This window comes from Diabrotica virgifera, chromosome 5 (genome assembly GCF_917563875.1).
Source record: "Diabrotica virgifera virgifera chromosome 5, PGI_DIABVI_V3a".
Classification (NCBI taxonomy): Eukaryota; Metazoa; Arthropoda; class Insecta; order Coleoptera; family Chrysomelidae; genus Diabrotica; species Diabrotica virgifera.
Window position 1 is genome coordinate 261,622,704 of NC_065447.1, and position 21,554 is coordinate 261,644,257.

Consider the following 21,554-nt stretch of genomic DNA (forward strand, 5'->3'; position numbering starts at 1 on the left):
CACATGCTATAATTTTTTGCGACGGATATTCTTGAGTTGGGGTTGATTTCATATACTCGAATGAACTATCTTTCAGTAAAGTCGTCCCAGCAACGCAAATCATAAGTATTGGCAATATCATCTTAAAGTCTTCTACTTTAAAATGTAAAATATGTGTCTTAATTGCCGATATAAATTATAGCAGAATTTTTTACTAAGCAAGAGAAAGCGTCTATTCACAAATGTGAGTGGGGGCACCACTAAATAACATCTGATTAAGCAAAGATTTTAACACAAGTTAAGATTCAATCCTAGACCACTTTTCCGAATATAAGCAAATTATTATTTGAAAATCGATTTTTTCGCTCCACCCTAACGTACGTAGATTTTTCATTCAGGAAATCATTCGCCTTCCTGGTCTACGTTTTCCTTCTACTTGTGATTGAAAAATTTAACGGACAGTTGAACTTTTCAGAGCAGCAGTAGATAGAGTAAAGATAGTGATGATGATATACAACTCCCAACGATTGGGAGACGGTACTTAGAGAAGAAGACAGGTCTAGCTCATAGAGTCTCAAATAAAGAAATAACCATAAAGTTATATTCAATAAGAGAACTAGTTCAAGACATGATTTGTTTCTTAAAATAAAAGAACTTCAGTGACTATGAGTTTATTATTCTCGAATTAGATTTCGTTATTTCATTTATCACATTACTGGAAGACACTCTGAAATTTTCCAAATCTTGCAGAAAAATACAAAGATCAAGACATAGTTTCACAAACTCCTTATAAGCATCCGCTTCATCACAAAAATCTTTGCCAGAATTGAGCAACTGAAACAATTTTTCTACTGTGCATTTGAACTGTTTCATGAGCTTGTCTTGGAACACTGCTGTCCAATACTTCTGAAACCGCTTCAGGCATTCAAAAAAAGACCAAGGAGGTTCGGATAGCATATCCATTTTCAACCAGACATCACCATAAGCATTTTTTGCACACTCGCAAATAACTTCTGAACACAAAATACTCAGTTTTTCCATAATTTTTACACTCTTCATATTTTTCGAAGTTTTGATAATACATTTTATTTTTCCGATGACCTCTTTGGATGACATGGCTAGAATGTCATTGATCATAGCTTTATTTCTTAAATTAATATCATTCGACAGCAATATTACTATTTCGTATTTTTCCACTGCTTGCAAACACGTACCAATAATTTTATCATCTTGACTTAGCCCCACGTGCTTTTGATCACTCATCTCACTAACCGTCTGTCCTTTAATCCTCGGATCTTTTTTGCTAATAAATTCGTTAATGCATTTGATCGCCTTCAGAGCTTGACATTTTAAAGAAGTCTTACCTGGCCTATCTTTGATTTCATCCAGCTCAGTTATAACCATCCATGGGATGTAAACTAGTGGTTGAATGGGTCCAGTATTTGTCAATTCAATGATGTTTCTAATTATTGAAAGATCTGAAATGAATACATTGGTATCTACAACAATGCATAAATACTGCTCTTTGGATTCGTCATTAAACTCTTGTTTCTTTGTTGTTTCTTTAGATTCTACATTAATTGAATAAGTTTTGCAGCCTTGGTCAAGTATAAACTTCTTCGATGTTACTTGGTCACATGAGTCGTTTGCTTTTCGTTTGTGGTTTTCGTTATTTTTAAGTGAAGATGATGTTGTAGAACCTTCACATACATTAATTTCTGCCTTTTCGTTATCCTTCTGATTTAACACTTCTGGTTTATTTTTACTGTCGTGAAACTTACTTTCTTCTGGTGAAGTAGTTTTGACTCTGGTCATAACATCCACGTGTAAAGCATATCTAAGTTTGTTTAGTCTATCCTGTGCAAAGTTTTTAGTAGGGGTAGGAGGACTTAAACCATGGCATTGCCGTTTGGCACTACAGATTTTGTCTATAGTATCCACACTAATTCGTTTTTTAGGTTGTGTTCTGGATTTTTCGGGAATATTGTTGGAACAGGACGCTTCATAATTCACATTTGATAAATTTGGTTTAAGTTTAACCCTTTTTTCATTATTCGACATTAAAAATTGTATGTATGGTGTTTGTAAAAATGACAAAAATATCGGTTAACGTAAGATTATGTCATTTATGAGTAGTAAACATGTATTAATCTCGTAGGGTAGGTCAGTGTACTATCTGCGTACCATAGGTTATTGAGTTCTGCCTTCTGTAGTGAGTCCTCCATTCCATTCGTCTAGTACTTTTACTCATTATACAGGGTGTCCCGAAAAGATTGGTCATAAATTATACCACAGATTTTGAGGTCAAAAATAGGTTGATTGAACCTCACTTACCTATATTCAATAGTGCACACAAAAAAAGTTACAGCCCTTTGAAGTTACAAAATGAAAATCGATTTTTTTTCATATATCGAAAACTCTTAGAGATTTTTTATTGAAAATGGACAAATGGCATTCTTATGGCAGCAACGTCTTAAAAAAAATAAAAGTGAAATTTGTGCACCCCATAAAAGTTTTATGGGGGTTTTGTTCCTTTAAACCCCCCCCCCCCCAAACTTTTGTGTACGTTCCAACTAAATTATTATTGTGGCACCGTTGCGTTGGTTAAACACAATGGTTTTAAAACTGTTTTACCTCTTAGTACTTTTTCGATAAGCCAGTGTTTATCGACATATTTTGAATATTTGTCGAATTCAACACATATTTGTATGATATGGTTAAAATCTGAAAATTTATTTATAATTTACATTTTTAGGTATATTTTGAAAAAGAAGCCACATCTCGATAAAATGTGACTTGTCAAAAAAGACTAAAAGGCAAAAAAGTTTTAAAAACACTGTGCTTAACTAATGGTACCACAATAATAGTTTAATTGGAACGTACACAAACATTTGGGGGGTTTAAAGGAACAAAACCCCCATACAATTTTTAGGTAAATATATTAAAAGAGAAGCCGCATCTCGATAAAAACTGGCTTATCGCAAAAATACTAAGAGGCAAAAAAGTTTTAGAAACGTTGTGTTTAACTAATGGTACCACAATAATGAATTAGTTGGAAGGTACACAAAAGTATGGGGGGGTTTAAAGGAACAAAACCCCCATAAATTTTTTTTGGGGTGGACAAATTCACTATAATTTTGTTTTAAGATATTCGTGCCATATTAATGATACATGTCCATTTTCAATAAAAAATCTCTAATAGTTTTCGATATATTGAAAAAAATCGATTTTCATTTTGTAACTTCAAAGGGCTGTAACTTTTTTTATGAGCACATTTTTACTAAGGTAAGTTAGGTTCAATCGAACTATTTCTGACCCCAGAATGTGTGGTATAATTTATGACCAATCTTTTCGGGACACCCTGTACATTCAGAATATATAGGTTGTGTAATAAGGGATGTTTAAATCAGCTCTATCTTTCCTTGCTAGAAGGGAGATTGGAAACTATATAACTACAACCCAGCAGATGATGTTAAATCTTGTAGTCAACGAAGATATATAACAGGGGTAGCCAAGCTCCTTGATAATAATCGAGCCATTTTTCAAAATTTGAAATTTTTTGCGAGCCGCAATTAAACAATCATGTTAAAGTGTAAAAAGGTATTAAATCTTTCTGTCACTGTTTGGACTACACAAATTTTAAAGTGAAATAAAATGGTTCACCTCGTTGATTCAAATATGCAATTAATTCTACAAGCAACCTTTACTAATTCAGAATACTTCAATTCTTCATCATCCTTCCATCTTTTTCTCGGACGGCCTACTGATCTTCTACCGTCTCTCAAAAAACACAAAAACACTGTCTTTAACAGTATGTCTTACCACATGACCTGCCCATATTATCTTAGCTTTTACATCTTACGATGTTTTCAGTCCATACACAGTCACCAATTCAACTTTGCGGCGTCTTCTCCACTCTCCTGTCAATTCATCTCTTTAAGGGCCAAATATCATTCGGAGAACTTTCCTTTCAAACACCAGTAGCTTATTTATTTCCCGCTGATGTAGAGTTCATGTTTCACTTCCATATGTAACAATTGAGCGAATAACTGACATACAGTCTTAATTTAGATTGTCTTTGTAGCAGCTTAGATCTTAATAATGATGACAGGGAGTATTATATGCTCTTTTCCACGCAGCTATTCTTGCTGATACCTCTTTTTATATGTGGATGTCATTTGTGATTAGCGCCCCTAGATATTTAAACTCTTTTACTACTTCGAAGTTGTGGTCACTATTAGTTATGTTCTGCCAAACTCTTGGTCTTGGATTTTTGGTTACTAATGTATTTCGTCTTTTCTTCATTTATTCGACGGCCCAGACAACCTGTTTCTTCCTCGAGTTGTGAAAACACCTCTTTCACGTCTCTTGTAGATTGAGCGACTGCACCTAGATCATCAGCAAATGCCAACAATAGTTTTGATCCTCGATTCGCAAATGCCCCTGTCATGTCAACTCAGATGATATTTTACTTATTACATATTCTAAGGCCAAATTGAATAGTCTCCTTGTTTAAGTCATGATCTTACACAGTCTTTTATATTTGTTGTCAGTAATTTAAGACATTTTAAAACACAAAAATTAAAAGTAATTCAGGTATATTTATTGAGAGTCACAAATATAATCCTTCAATGAGCCACAAATAATCCTTCAAAGAGCCACATGTGGCTCGCGAGCCACATTTTGGCCACCCCTGATATATAATATATATATGCATAGGAACAAGATACGAGACTAACAAAGAAGATACATGAAGCCAAAATGGGAAACAAAAGAAGAAAGGGAAGACCGAGGAAGACATGGATGGACCAAATTCATAATAAAGGTGAAAAGAGCGATATGACGTTAAGAAACATGAAGAACCTGGCCACCAATAGAAGTGCATGGAAGAAATAGATAAGAGGCGGAACTCTACATCCGATGCCCTGACGGTCACTAAAGATTATGAGAAAGATGAAGAAGAAGAAGAAGAAGAAGAAGAAGAAGAAGAAGAAGAAGAAGAGGGAACAAGATTCATGGATCATGTAATGTCCTATAAATAACAAGGTCACGAGATTCGCATACGAAAAGATAACTAAACTGTTGAGCTTCTCCGTCGTATAAGACTGACATGAGCAGCGTTAGGCAAGTTTAGTCACATTTTAAAATTACCCAACATACCAATATATCTTAAAAAACCTTTAATCAGAATGTTTTGGCAGTGATGACAAATATTGACAATGGCAAGGAGAACAGCAAAAGATCCATGTGGCTCAAATGACGATGGAGCATACTATATTAAGCGGCGTTTCATTGAGCGACAAGATCCCAAAGCGCCAGCTACGATGAAGATTAACAATGGCTGATGTAGAGAGAATAGCAAGAAGCAAGTAGCACATTGAAGTGGAACTGGGCAGGTCACGTAGCTCGAATGACACATAACAAATTAAAATTTAATAAAAAAAAAAATAAAAATTTAATAAAAAATTTTGGTCTTGGTAAAAGGTATATTATTTTAAAAAGCCCTATAGGGCTACAAACATCGAACAGAACGTTTTCGCTCTAAAAAGAGCATCATCAGTGTTGCAAGAACATGGTGAGCCAACCAAAAAATACGAAGGTCAAAGCCTTTCAAAAATGGACTAAAAGTCACATCAAAATGCTAACATAGCAAATTCCAAAGGATGGATATAATCCCTAAGGATATGGCCCTAGGATAACATATGACTCCCACACGTTGTAAGTGGGTCAAAGGTAACAAATTAGGTCATTATGTTACAAGAACTGACAGGCAACTAAGATGTCTGCAAGAACATGGTGAGCCAACCAAAAAATACGAAGGTCAAAGCCTTTCAAAAATGGACTAAAAGTCACATCAAAATGCTAACATAGCAAATTCCAAAGGATGGATATAATCCCTAAGGATATGGCCCTAGGATAACATATGACTCCCACACGTTGTAAGTGGGTCAAAGGTAACAAATTAGGTCATTATGTTACAAGTTTCTTGCAACACTGATGATGCTCTTTTTAGAGCGAAAACGTTCTGTTCGATGTTTGTAGCCCTATAGGGCTTTTTAAAATAATATACCTTTTACCAAGACCAAAATTTTTTATTAAATTTTACTTGTAATTAATGGTATACAGCCAGCTACAGGAAATTCTTCCTAGTGGATTTTTACATAACAAATTGACAAAGTTGATACTGGAATGAAGACTAAGAGATGATGCCTACTGACTGACTTTTAAATCGTCATTCCAGCACATTGGACTGACGATATAAAACGTTTCCATAGAATTTGGATACAAGAGAAACAAGATCGAAACAGATAGAAAATTCTGAGGGAAATCTGTAGGTACCCAGAACAGGACAAGCGAAGACTGAATAATGATAAATAAAGGTGATAGTATGCAGCCATGTTCAGTTCTTTTCCATTCTTTTTCCTGTTACAAATCTGCATTACTAAAAATTCAAATGAAATATTTCAGACTTTTGTATCTGATCCTCAAAGCCATTTAACTTTGATTTTGGGATTCAACCTTTATTTTTTCTACGCAGTTACTTGCATCTTTTAAGTGACATTGCAGTATTCTGTTTATTCTTTTGGATCTGTGCATCTTCTGGTCTGGAAGATCGAAAAGAATACAGATTACTAAATTTTTGAAAATGAAATTTATTTCTAAATTATTTGAGGATGAAAGATTAGAACACAAACTGTGATTTGAAGAACAGCTCCATAATAACGTACTGCGTCATCTCTCTAACAAAATGTATTACACGGGGATATCAAATACGCAAAGTATTAAAAGAGAGGAATGACATCATGCTTACACACTTTAAAGTCTTTGAGATGTGCATAAACAGACTATTACTAAAGACAAGCTGGGTCCACAGATTTAGAAATGAGTAGGTTATAGGAAATAGAGACACTGAAAAATATGACCTTTTGCATCGGATTATGCAGAGAAAGATCCTAAGTAAATGTGGTCCTGGTAGAAGAAGAACATCGTGGGTGAAAAATCTAAGACAATGGTACGGAGAATCTACTGCGTCATTATTTAGAGCTGCAGTCAATAAAGTAACGATATCAAATATGGTAGCCAACATGATATCTATCATACGATCGATAACGATCATGGAACTAGAAAAAGGAGAAAGCTGTTCTAAAACTGTTGTTTTAGTTGTATAGTCGTAGTAACTTATTTAGTAGAATGGCTTCAAAGGCGGCGAAATGTGATCCCTTCTTGTTTACAATTAGTAACTTATATTGTAGAACGTCTTTAAAGGCGGCAAATTGTTTACAATTGACCGACATCGTTTTAATCGTTTTAGTAAGATAACAATCCTAGTTGGGAAGAACGTTGTTAATATAGTGTATAGAGTGTTGATTTGCATTCAGATTACAGACATTTTAAAAATGTATAAACATTTTCAATTTCTTTACAACACAAAAATGCAGTAGCTGCATAATACTCTGGTTAAATCGGAGAGTGTAGAAAGAGTCTATACCGGTTTCGGAGGTTTTTCCCCCTCATTAGTAGTCCCATATCCTCTTCTCTCCGATTTCTCCACGTATCATACTTTGGATCTTTCCGAATAGCAAAGAAAGACATGCATACACTTTTAACATTCGTTCTTAATTTCCTTTGCCTTTAAACCTTCCAAAAATAAAAATTCAATCACTGCACGATACTTGATTATTTCCATTGTAAAATATACTGTGACACATCGATACTAAATGGCTTCTAAAAAAATAATTAAATGACATATTGAAATAAAACTTTTCACATACGTTCATATGAAGAGTGTACCAACATAACAAAAAAAATTAAGCTAGTAGCAACGCTCTCTCTTATCGAACTGCAAGACTTATTGAACAATCTAGTATGTAGGTACTTAAGTAAAAATAAACATTTTTAATTACATATTTAACCATTAGAAAAACCAGCCGCCAGACTATAGCTTAAAGCCGAACTACAAGAACCTACAAATCTGACCAGTTTTACTGTATTGGTTACTTGGATTATAATTTTACTTGCATTCCTTTAATTGTATATATAATTGCATCAAACATGTTGATACATAGTTTACATGCTTCTAATATTTTCTTTCTATTTTCAGAATCTTCTAGTCAACAATGTCTTGGCTCCTCCAACTCAGTTTATTCCTATCGCTCTACGGCTGCTTCTGCCAAACAGTCGACTCAGAAACGGAAATAATAAACACTCCGGAAAAAGCGGCTCCTCCTCCACCGTCCCCACTCGACGACTGTGATCCGGAGATGATCGGTTTCGAGCTCATCACCGGAAACGTGTTTTCGGCGCCAGGAAATGTCCTGGACTCGATTCCTGGAACGCTGATGCTCACGGACTGTTTGGAAACGTGCCAAGGAAACGAGAGTTGTCAGAGTGTCAATTACGAGACTGGGTTGTGTGTGCTGTTTAGTTCTAACGCGGATTCTTTACCTGGTAAGTGTTTTACGTTTTATGTATCCGTTTTTGGGTTTTTCTATGAGCTAAAACTTTTTATTTAAAGGTTTATTGTAGGGGGTAAATACACAACTGCATCTAAATTATCAATAATTTTGCTTGAAAGCGTAATGCCTAAAAACTACTCTCGTTCATTTTCATATGTTGGCGAAAGAGCCCGACTTCGAAGTAGGAGGACTCTTCAAAAATAAAAAAAAAATAAAAACACCTTAAACATTATTCGTTTTACATTGAAATTTTTTATGCTATTCACTATAAAGCAACTAGTTTAAATTTGTTGTTTAAATACTTACAGCCTAATAAAATAAAAAAAGTCAAAATGTAAATTCGTACAGGTTGAAAAAATTTTATAACAATGTTTAGGTGGGTACAAAAGATATTTTCAAGAAAGTTTCTAAATCATACAAGGGGATCATTGTTTAAATAATTAAAAAGGGGTCATTTTTACAAAAAAAATACTTTTTTAACTGCTGAGGTAATTCACTTAATAATGAAGGTCTATAGGATATTTTTCTGCAATGTTGAAGGGTAAATCTTTCACATAATACTTACTTAATTAAATTTAACCCCCTATTTATTTAAATAGTTGTATATAAAACTTTAAAAACAAATTTGCAAAAAAATATTTTTAGCGTTTTAAATAAGCACTATAAAATATCTTGTTTTACAGACGAAGCTGCGCTGTGTTACCAGTATTAAGCAAAAAAATTGGTCAAAAAATATTTAATATTTTTTGAGATATTGAATTTGTTTATTAAATGTTACTATTGGTCCAAGAGCTGTGAGACATTTTTGAGTAGGTATTTTAGGCAACCTGAAAATTTTTCAGGTGACTCTTCCATGATAGCCTAATACAAAAATGCCGGTCTGGCTGGAGGGTAGCGGTTATTTTCCCCAAACATCCCCCCCAAAGTTAAAAAAAGGGTAAAAATTGTTATTACAAAAAATATCATTGAAGTGACTTTAAAGTAAATTTAAATATTCGAATATAAAGAAAATAAACAGGCCAGGCGATTTGAGGGCGATTTTAACTCTGCAAGGTACTTGCATGGGCGCCCCAGGATTATTTTCAGGGGATGCATCTGAACTTCAGAAGATTTCATCTGAATCTGTACATACTATTAACGAGTATAAAATATACAACTATACATGCAACGCTATGCACATTGCTTCCGGACAGGGAAGTACAATTATTATTTTGAGAGGGTATTTTTTTAATATCAAAAATAAATATTCTAAAAAAGACAGAATTTTTTTTGGTGAAATTTTCCAACTGCCATGTGATCAAACAAATTACGCGTACATATAAATGAAAAGCGCTATAGGTAAGCAGCAGTGTGAGAAAGAGCGTATACCGATAGCTGTTTGCGTTCTCTGTTGTACCTGAGCGAGTCCGTTCGCTCTAGAAAAATCACGTGACCTGGCGATCCCATGTTGTTGTGTCTCGAAACGTTAGAGTAATTATTATATATTATAGTTTTTTAAGTAACTTTTTCTTAATTAAAGGAAAATAATACGTACTATACAATAGATTTTGCAAATATGATAGAAAAAGACAGATTTATTATTATAAATATATAGGTAGAAAAGTATAAAAGTATAAACTAAATTAATTCTGTGTCCGAATCTTGTACTTGTTCTTCAAATTCCTCATCTGTGCTTAAATATTCACTGTCTTCTTCTTCGTCAGACTCCCCTCGAGACTCAGATTCCTCTTCTACATGATCTGTAAATAGTTGTAATATGTATTTAGAATTAATTAAAAATTAATTAGCGATAACTTAATTGAATTACTACGTATTCTCTGTCCTTTTATACGGAGTCGAAGCCTGGACAATCACGGGCGCATCTGAAGAAAGACTTGCCATTGTTGAGATGTGCTGTTATTGAATAATGTAAAAAATATCATGAACACAGCACGTAACAAACACGGAAACATTAAGAAAGATGAAAAAGGCAAAAGAAATACTCAACACTATAAAGGAAAGAAAGATGAGCCAAAATAAATATTCATTCTCTTCTTCTTCGTCAGACTCCCCTCGAGACTCAGATTCCTCTTCTACCTGATCTGTAAATAGTTGTAAATATGTATTTAGAATTAATTAAAAATTAATGTATAACTAATACTTTTCCTTATATTATAAATTACATTATGTTTTTTATTTCTTAGTATATGACCAAAGTAGCTCATTTTTCCTTCCTTCATAGTGGTGAGTATTTTTTTGACTTTTTATCTTTATTAATGTTTCCGTGTTTGTTACGTGTTGCGTCCATGATTTTTTTACATTATTCGATAACACCACATCTCAACAATGGCAAGTCTATCTTCAGATGAGCCCGTGATTCTCCAGGCTTCGACTCCGTATAAAAGGACAGAGAATACGTAGCAACTCAATTAATTAATCACTAATTAATTTTTAATTAATTCTAAATACATATTACAACTATTTGCAGATCATGTAGAAGAGGAATCTGAGTCTCAAGGGGAGTCTAACGAAGAAGAAGACAGTGAATATTTAAGCTCAGATGAGGAGTTTGAAGAAGAAGTACAAGATTCGGACACAGAATCAATTTAGTTTATACTTTTATACTTTTCTACCTATATCTTTATAATAATAAATCTGTCTTTTTCTATTATATTTGCAAAATCTATTGTATAGTACGTATTATTTTCCTTTAATTAAGAAAAAGTTACTTAAAAAACTATAATATATAATAATTACTCTGACGTTTCGAGGCACAACAACATGGGATCGCCAGGTCACGTGATTTTTCTCGAGCGAACGGACTCGCTCAGGTACAACAGAGGACGCAAACAGCTATCGGTATACGCTCTTTCTCACACTCCTGTTTACCTATAGCGCTTTTCATTTATATGCACGCGTAATTTGTTCGATCACATGGCAGTTGGAAAATTTCACCAAAAAAAACCTGTCTTTGTAGAATATTTATTTTTAATATTAAAAAATACCCTGTCAAAATAATAATTGTACTTCCCTGTCCTGAAGGAATGTACATAGCTTTGCATGTATAGTTGTATATTTTATACTCGTTAATAGTATGTACAGATTCAGATGAAATCTTCTGAAGTTCAGATGCATCCCCTGAAAATAATCCTGGGGCGCCCATGCAAGTATCTTGCAGAGTTAAAATCGCCCTCAAATCGCCTGGCCTGTTTATTTTCTTTATATTTGAATATTTAAATTTACTTTAAAGTCACGTCAATGATATTTGTTGTAATAACAATTTTTACCCTTTTTTTAACTTTGGGGGGGATTTTTGGGGAAAATAACCGCTACCCTCCAGCCAGACCGGCATTTTTGTATTAGGCTATCATGGAAGAGTCACCTGAAAAATTTTCAGGTTGCCTAAAATACCTACTCAAAAATGTCTCACAGCTCTTATACTATATATTTTCAATTGCAAAAACGTGGTTGTTGCCAAAGAAATATTCACCTGCGTAAGATCTCATTATTTTTATTTTTATGAATATTTTCGATAAATGTGTTGATAAATTCAAATTTCAATTAAACTCCTCCTCTAAAATGGCATTTGAAAATTATTCAAATTTGTTTATAATTTGTTTTTTTAATAGCGTCGCGGGGATGAAGTATTTTGAAATGCCGTTTTGATAATTGGGTTCCTTTGAATTTTTCACTAATTAACAAATTTTTTTTGTCGTTTTTTTCTTCTGCTTTTTTTTTCTTGGAGCTATACACTCTGGGCCAAAATTAACCAGCCACCTTAATTAAGAGGATTATCGATCAGCCAACGATGTAGAGAGGTCGAACTTCTGACTGTGTAGTGTCCGGTGGATGTCTTCGTAAAACATTGGGAAGAAGTATGGAGATCGTCGATTTGGCTACAGGGTTGGATGGTCAGTAGTCAATGACTTTTGTTCACACTCCTGTGACACCTCCTGTTCTTTTGGAACGCAATTCATATTAACCAAGCAGTTCTTATTAATAATCATGGTGAAATGAAGTCGTGTTTTTACGTCACAACAAGTTATATAAGTTAATAAAAACAAATAAAGCATTGTTGAACTTTTCAAACTACTGATGTGATCTTGATTATTGATATGAGATAATATTTTTATATGTCATTTAATTTAATCAATGCATTAATAATAATCTAATTAATTTACCAGATCACATATCAATATGTTTTCAATCTCAGGGCTTTTTATAAAATTAATTACTTACTTACGTGGCTTCTAAGTATTTCTCAATGGTTCCTAATCGGGATAGGAAAGAAAAGAGTAAAATAATAACACATATGGGTTACAATTGTAATCAAAATATTGTTTATTTTATTTAAATGGCAATCACTGCTTAATATTTGCTATATCTTATTATTCTTAAACATAACATTTACACATGGGAATCTTATTTCCTTTTGGTTTCCAATTGAAAGTTTTTATTAACATTTAACTATTATGATTTATTAGCAACAATTCTATTTAAGTTTGATGAAGCTTTTCTGATATTATTGATTATGTTTCTTCAATTTTAAATGTGGTATTTAATACGAAAAACCCATACATTCATGTCCAAACAAATGAGACTGACCTTTTTCTGGTGAACTGAGAATGTCTTCACACAAGACCCGTTTCCTGCTATCCTTGGCTGCAATCAAAACCTCGTCCTGGCTTCCAGTAATGTTCTCCTCTGAAACTAGCTCGTATAGCTCTCGTTTCCTGCTTCTGTCGTGATGCTGTGTTCTACCTTTTTCGAAACTGCAATCAGCTACCGGGAACTCTTGGCTCAAAGAGGTTCTTTTACTCTCAACCTGGCCTACCTCTCGTTCCACGATAGATACTCCACACTCACGGAACTACACCGGCTTTCTCACTCTCCGTACACTACCGTCTACTACTGGACTTCACTTCTCGACAGCTCAAAACATTCTCCTCTCTATTTGTCATTCATTCCACTCCTTTCTAAATATCCCTTCCAGATTCACAAATCAAACTTCCACCACCAACTCTCATTCGCAGTATTCCTCAAAACCAATTTTTAATCTTTCTAAATATGCTTAATGGATTTCAAAAGAAAAATAGTTAATTCCCATTCTAAAATTACTTTCTACTAATTACAAAATTTAATGATCTATTATCTACTTCAACTGAGTCTTATTTAGCATAAGCTAATGATCGAACCTTCCGCGAACTACGATAATGACCTATTATCGATTTCACTTGAGTTTTATTTAGCATAGGCTAATGATTGAACCTTCCGCGAACAACGATAATGGTACGCCATTCACTTTGTTTATTCAAAGCGCATTTTCCCGAGTTTCGTTTAATCACTTCTTAAAATTAAATATAACAATTTGTTGTATACATGTTGTTCTAAATTTATATGCCCGTGGTTGAGAAAATTGAAAATATTTTATATTAAATTGAATTTTGTCTATAATTATCAAATTTTAATTTTCATATCAAATAGAAATATAACAAATCCCCGCCTTGTATTCGATAAAATTTATCTGCATTTTTAAATAAATTTTCTCGAGGCAAAACCAACTCCCTGTATATTTCCTTACTTTAATCTACGTCTTATATCCTAACTTACTATCTACTTCATGTAATTCTGTCTTTTATTCGTGATATTTGTATACATCGTGAATATTATAAATTCCTCGGATCTTTTCCGAGTTCCTGTGCCTCAACTCATAACTATTTATCCCATTTTCATTATTCACGATGTACGGGCCTTCGAAAACAGGCATCAACTTTGCGCAAATGCCCCCAGGAAGATTTGATACTCGTAATGCCCTCACGAGTACTTTTTCACCCTTTTGGAAAGTCACTGGTCTTCTTTTTCTATTTTGTTCCTGTCTTTGGATATATTTTTCGTTGCTTCGCCGTAATCTTCTCTGTACGGTTTCAATCACCTGTTGATATTCTTTTGGATCTTGGTCTTCCCATGGCCTTATCGGCAGTACACCCTTCATGATGTATTCTGGGGTCTCTTTTGTTACTGTGCTCGGAATTGTATTTAGATACCTTTCTATTTCCGCCATTTTCCTGTCCCAGTGGCGATGTTGACCATCTGTTGCAATGCGAAGAAATTTCGTCACTTCCTGTATGAATCGTTCCGAAGGATTACTCTGTGGATGCCTGATGCTGACAAAATTTGTCTCTATTCCTCGTTCTCGAAGTTGTCCCTTGAAACGATCATTTCGGAAATACGTTGCATTGTCCAGTAGAATCTTTTTTGGTGTTCCTACTATGGCTATAAAATTGTCGATTTTTCTTAATATTTCTTCCCCCTTTGTGGTGCGGCAACTATATAATTTTACGTATTTTGAAAACACATCCACCATTACCAGAATATGTTTGTTCCTTTTAGTGGTCATAATTAGATCGCTTAACATATCTATTGCTACAATGTCTAGTTTGTTTCGGGCTTCAATATTTTTGGCAACATTTTCGTTTTTGAAATTCCGACTCTTATATTTTTGACATACATCGCACTTCTGGGTAATTTCCTTTGCAATGCGGTAATCCTGTCGGCTTATGTAATTTTCCCTAAAAACGAGCCAAACTTTTCTGCTACCGATATGCCCATTGTCCTCATGTAATTTCTTTATTATCTTTTCGGCCAATGTCTGTGTCACTAAATATAGTTCCTTTCCGTCTATTCTCTTAAAATATATGTTATTTTCTACTTCCGCTCTTCTTTTCTCTCTTTCCTCTAGGTCTTCCTGGTTTGTCCTTATCTCATTTAACGAATATATCCCTTCTTCTTGTATTAATCTATTTAGTCCCACCTGTAGAGTAATTGTTTCCTTTTTTCCGGTGTCCTCATCCCGTGTTAGAGCGTCGGCTATTATGTTGTCTTTTCCTTTTATATATCGGAACTCAAAATCATACTCCTGTAATAATAGAATGCCTCTATGTATTCTATTATTTACTAATCTATTCTTCATGATATGTACTAAAACTGCATGGTGTGTTTCGATTGTGAATTTTGCTCCCAACAAGTAAAACCTCAATTTGTTTACGTAATATAGTACACTGGCAAACTCCAATTCTGTAACACTATATTTTCTCTCGGGTGTTTTAGTCACTCGAGATATAAAACATATCGGTACTTCTTGGTCGTTTTGTATTTGAGACAGAACTCCTGCAAATTTTTGTATGGACGCATCAGTTCGGAGTATAAAAGGTAAATTGTAAATGGGGTGGTATATTTTCGTTCCTTTTGAGAATTCTCGTTTTAATGTTTCGAAAGCTTCCTCCTGTTCTTCTTTCCAATTCCATTTTATTCCTTTTTTAAGCAATTTTATCAGAGGGATTTCCTTTTGGCTCAAATCGGGAATCAGCTTTTTAAAATAATTTATCGTGCCAAGAAAACCTCTCAATGTTTTCAAATTCGTTGGTCTTGGGTATTCATCTATGAGCTTGACTCTGTCTTCGACTAATCTTACTGTTTTGGTGTCCAATTGAAAACCCAAATAAATGACTTCTTTTTGAAAAAATTGACATTTTTCAATGTTTAATTTCAATCCCGCTGTGTCCAATTCTTTCAGAATTATTTCTATGTGTTCCAGATGACTCTGAGTATCTTGTGAAAAAATTAATAAATCATCGATATAATGAACTATGAAATCTTCATGGCGATTCAAAATGGTATGTAGAGCTCGGACGAGTGCAGCACAAGCACTCTGCAATCCAAATGGCACTACCTTAAACCGGTAGACAATACCATCAATAGAAAAAGCGGTGTAGTTTCTACACTTTTCAGCTAACGGTATCAACCAAAAACTGTGTTTTAAGTCAATTTTCGAAAATATGTGTGACCCGGTGATTCTTCCAAAAATGGCCTCGATGTTTAGAGGTGATTCATATTGTGATACAGTGTGCTGGTTGATATTCCTGGCATCTAAACATAATCTCAATTCTCCATTGCTTTTCTTTACTATCACAATCGGGTTAACATACGGTGAATCACGTCTTTCGATGATTTGATCTTCCAACATTTTATTTATTTCTTCTTTCACCTCTTGTCGATACTTGTATGGAATCGGGTAAGTCTTTGATCGAAAATTTCCCAAGTTTTTCACCTCAAATGGATGTTCGTACTTTTTAGCCACTCTGTTTTCCTCATTGATCAAATTTTCGTAGTTTCTTAACATCAACCGCAATTCTTTTTCTTTCCCTTCTCCACATATCAATTTTCTGTCTTTTTTTTCAGATTCTTCACACATGTTTACCGTGCATTCTGCATCCTCGTTTGCATATACCTCCTCTTCAAATACCACTGTTTCAATCATATTTTTTTCACTTTCATTTTTTTGCTTTATTTCTTCTTCTCCTGAGCTCGTCTCTTCTTTTGAGGAATCCCAGGTTTCCTTTGTTTCTGATACTCTCAAATTTTCTTCTTCTGGGCTCAACTCTTTTTTTGAGGAGCCACAGGTTTCATTTTCTTTTATCTTTTTCTGACCTTTTCTCCTTTTTTTTCTTTGTCCTTGCTTCGCTGTCAAATTCATTTCCACTGTTTGTTCTTTACCTGATTCGTCCGTATTTTGTTTCTCATGTTCCTTGTCCTGTTCTTTTTCTTTTTCTTCTGTTAGTTTCATCGTATTATTTTTAAAATCTATCACTACATGTTTTTCTGCCAATTCGTCAACTCCTACTATCATGTCATGTGACATGTTTGGCATTATTACACATTGTAGTGCATACATATTCTTACCCAATCGTACCATTACTCGTATGCCTTCATTTATAGTTGCCAATGTCCGTTTGTTTGCGCCCACTAAATTTACCCTAGGTATTTTGTAAATTAAATTTGTTAAGTTAACTTCTTCTATTAGTTTTCTGTTGACCAATGTTATTTCAGATCCAGTGTCTATCATAATTTTAATTGGTTTCTCGTTGATAAATCCATCCACAAATTTTAAATTAACTCCATTTTTCTTTTCGTTGTTTCCTGCCAATTTAATAAACTCCTTGGGGTGACAAAAGATTCCTGTTTGATTTTTGGTTTTTAGTGAGAGCCGTCGTGAAAAGACGCCGGTTGCTCATCGTTGTTTATATTTTCGTCATAATGTATCTCTCCGTCATATTCATCTGTCTGGGTATTATTTACTTCTCTTCTATTTTCTCTTGGTCTGTCGGATCTGTTTCGGTTTTCTCGATATCCCTGTTCATTTTGTCTACCATTATATCTGTTTTCTTGATTTGAGCGTGTGGTGTTTCTATTCTGGTATTCTCGATTTCTGTCCTCATTCCATTGCCTATTTCTTTGTTCATAATTTCCTCTTCCGTTGTCTCTATTTTCGTTTTCCCTTCTGGGATTAAAATCTCGTCTTGTATAGTCCCTCCTATTTTGATTTCTATCTCTGTAATCTTGTGTTTCTCGGGGCCTGTAATCTTCTCGCGACTTTCTTGATTTTCTTTCTCTTAGACGTGATTCTCTTATTTGTAGGAATTGGCATAAACTATCTATGTCTTTGTAGTTTTGCAATGTGATATGGTCTTCCAGCGTTTCCTCGAAATGTCTTGCAATCAGTTCGACTAATTGTTCCGATGAGTAATTATATTGTAAATGTTTTGCATTATTGTAAATTTGTAAAGCATATGTCCTTTCTGATACACCCATCCTATCATTGTATTTCCCATTTTGCAATTCCTTGTTAATTTCCAATTGTTGGACCTTTCCTCAGAAATAATTCAAAAATTTTTGTTCAAATTGTTGCCAATTGCCGAATTCTTCTTCTTTACTATCGAACCATAGGCTTGCTTCATATTTGAGATGGTTTCTGATAGTTTCTTTTGCTGTTTCGAAATTTCCGATGTGCTGTATTTTCTTTTTCAGGCTATTTATGAACGGCACTGGGTGTAATCTTCTTACATCCCCGCCAAACCTTATCTTCACGTCATCTGTGCTATGTATAACCATTTCTCTTCTTTCTCCGACATTCTGTTGCGTCCTGTTTTCGGTGACTTGTTTTTCTATTTCTGTGATTCTTTTTTCCACTTCTTCTCTGTCTACTTGAATAGCGTTTTCAAACTTGTTTTCCAAATTTTCTATTTCCTTTTTCTGGCAATTCGTTATCTCCTTTATTTTGATTTTGATTTCTTTAATCTCTAACTCCTGTTTCTCGCTCTTTTCTGCAATCTCTTCTATTTTTTTAACCATTTCCTTCTTAATACTCTCTATATTTCTGTTGTTTTCTTCTATGGCTTGTTTTGTTTCCTGTGGATTGTCATCCATTTTTTTCTCCACTTTATCCATTTTCTTTGATGTTTCTTCCTGATTTTTATCCATTGTCCTTTTTGCTTCATCCATTGCTAGTTTTGTTTCCTCCTGATTTTTATCCATTGTCCTTTTTGCTTCATCCATTGCTAGTTTTGTTTCCTCCTGATTTTTATCCATTGTCCTTTTTGCTTCATCCATTGCTTGTTTTGTTTCTCTTTGATTGTCATCCAGTTTTTGTGACTGGAGTTGCATCAGTTGTAATAGTTTATCTATTCCTGTTTCCATGATTATTGTGTCTAAAATATCTTCTTGGTCTGAATTTTCCTCTTGATCTGAATGTTCTTTTTGTTTTTTATTGTCTTTGCTTTGGCTTCTTGTCACAGACATTTGTTTTCAAGAAGTACTGTCCCCGCCAAATATGAAATTTTACTAGTATGTTACCAAGACGACTTTTTCTCACCCAAATATTATAAATTGTCAATAAATATATCAAATGTAAATATCGTAAAAATAAAATATTAAATCAGTTATGTAAAATTTGTACCTAAAGAGATCTAAAATTTGATGTTATCAAATGTAAGTATCTCACTTTTTACCAAAGGCATATAAATTTTCAAATACCGGCTTTACTCTTTCTATCCTTCAAATTTGCCACTAGAAATACTTTACAGTGCTTTCCACGTTGGACGACAGTTGATGTGATCTTGATTATTGATATGAGATAATATTTTTATATGTCATTTAATTTAATCAATGCATTAATAATAATCTAATTAATTTACCAGATCACATATCAATATGTTTTCAATCTCAGGGCTTTTTATAAAATTAATTACTTACTTACGTGGCTTCTAAGTATTTCTCAATGGTTCCTAATCGGGATAGGAAAGAAAAGAGTAAAATAATAACACATATGGGTTACAATTGTAATCAAAATATTGTTTATTTTATTTAAATGGCAATCACTGCTTAATATTTGCTATATCTTATTATTCTTAAACATAACATTTACACATGGGAATCTTATTTCCTTTTGGTTTCCAATTGAAAGTTTTTATTAACATTTAACTATTATGATTTATTAGCAACAATTCTATTTAAGTTTGATGAAGCTTTTCTGATATTATTGATTATGTTTCTTCAATTTTAAATGTGGTATTTAATACGAAAAACCCATACATTCATGTCCAAACAAATGAGACTGACCTTTTTCTGGTGAACTGAGAATGTCTTCACACAAGACCCGTTTCCTGCTATCCTTGGCTGCAATCAAAACCTCGTCCTGGCTTCCAGTAATGTTCTCCTCTGAAACTAGCTCGTATAGCTCTCGTTTCCTGCTTCTGTCGTGATGCTGTGTTTTACCTTTTTCGAAACTGCAATCAGCTACCGGGAACTCTTGGCTCAAAGAGGTTCTTTTACTCTCAACCTGGCCTACCTCTCGTTCCACGATAGATACTCCACACTCACGGAACTACACCGGCTTTCTCACTCTCCGTACACTACCGTCTACTAATGGACTTCACTTCTCGACAGCTCAAAACATTCTCCTCTCTATTTGTCATTCATTCCACTCCTTTCTAAATATCCCTTCCAGATTCACAAATCAAACTTCCACCACCAACTCTCATTCGCAGTATTCCTCAAAACCAATTTTTAATCTTTCTAAATATGCTTAATGGATTTCAAAAGAAAAATAGTTAATTCCCATTCTAAAATTACTTTCTACTAATTACAAAATTTAATGATCTATTATCTACTTCAACTGAGTCTTATTTAGCATAAGCTAATGATCGAACCTTCCGCGAACTACGATAGTGACCTATTATCGATTTCACTTGAGTTTTATTTAGCATAGGCTAATGATCGAACCTTCCGCGAACAACGATAATGGTACGCCATTCACTTTGTTTATTCTAAGCGCATTTTCCCGAGTTTCGTTTAATCACTTCTTAAAATTAAATATAACAATTTGTTGTATACATGTTGTTCTAAATTTATATGCCCGTGGTTGAGAAAATTGAAAATATTTTATATTAAATTGAATTTTGTCTATAATTATCAAATTTTAATTTTCATATCAAATAGAAATATAACACTACATACTCCTGTAAATTCGAAATTGTACCACATCAGTATTGTATTTCTGTGGTAGTAAAGTGAAAAGTGCTAATTAAAGCAGAGACACAAAGGTACCTACTTAATGTTGTATTTATTTGTATTTGTGGACAATACCTCTTAAAATAACAAATATAAAACCAGAAAGAGGTCAACCTTAATTTCTTTTTTTTTTATATTATTTTTAATAAATAGTATTAATTTTTAATAATGTTGGCTTGATACTAATTATCCATCTCCCTTCTCTCAGGTCATCTGAGTAAGAAATAATAAGGTAGGTTTTATTTATCTTTTTTATCTTTATTACATATATTTTATGAATTTATATTTATCTTGAAATGATTATTTTTATTTAGTTACCTTTTAATTTGTTTGGTTTATTCTAAAGAGTTTTTCTTTGTCTTCCCTTTTAAAACTAAAAGATCAAAGTGGCGCTCTTTCGGCTTTATATTGATTAATTTTTTTAATTTAATTTTTTTTAAGATATTCTTCTTTAGCGGCGAATCGACTGAGGGTAAAATTTGATTGATCCCCGCGCATGCGCACACCGACAGTATGGTATTAGTTGTTATACGGGCTCTGATTGGGTGTTGAAATTTTGAAATGATCTGTCAATAATTGTTCAATATGGAGGTTATCGATAAACAAAAATCTTGTATAATATTAGTTTTTATTGATGTGCGGACAGAAATAAAATCAAATTTATAATTATAGTGACTTTTTAAATAGTTTTGAAAAGCCGCAGGTACGTAATTCTAAATGTTTCAGTTGGAAATA

The 21,554-nt window shown here is 33.6% G+C and overlaps 2 protein-coding genes across 3 annotated transcripts in view; one reads left to right on the forward strand and one right to left on the reverse strand.

Annotated features, from left to right (window-relative positions):
- The window catches only part of LOC114329670 (uncharacterized), a 634,276-nt gene that overhangs the window by 402,536 nt on the left and 210,186 nt on the right, over window positions 1-21,554 (forward strand). For both annotated transcript variants that reach the window (XM_028278866.2, XM_028278860.2), the window contains one exon: window positions 8,081-8,427. In XM_028278866.2, coding sequence (XP_028134667.1) covers window positions 8,097-8,427 — 331 coding nt within the window. In that variant the 5' untranslated portion in view covers window positions 8,081-8,096. The remainder of the gene's footprint in view (window positions 1-8,080; window positions 8,428-21,554) is intronic.
- Window positions 635-2,085, reverse strand: LOC114329706 (transcriptional protein SWT1-like). The gene has a single exon (XM_028278891.1). The coding sequence runs from the start codon at window positions 2,038-2,040 to the stop codon at window positions 643-645; it is 1,398 nt and encodes a 465-aa protein (XP_028134692.1). The 5' UTR covers window positions 2,041-2,085; the 3' UTR covers window positions 635-642.

What these genes read in the sequence shown, in the direction of transcription:
- LOC114329706 (XM_028278891.1), bottom strand. Translation starts at nt 2,040, where the DNA reads ATGTCGAATAATGAAAAAAGGGTTAAACTTAAACCAAATTTATCAAAT.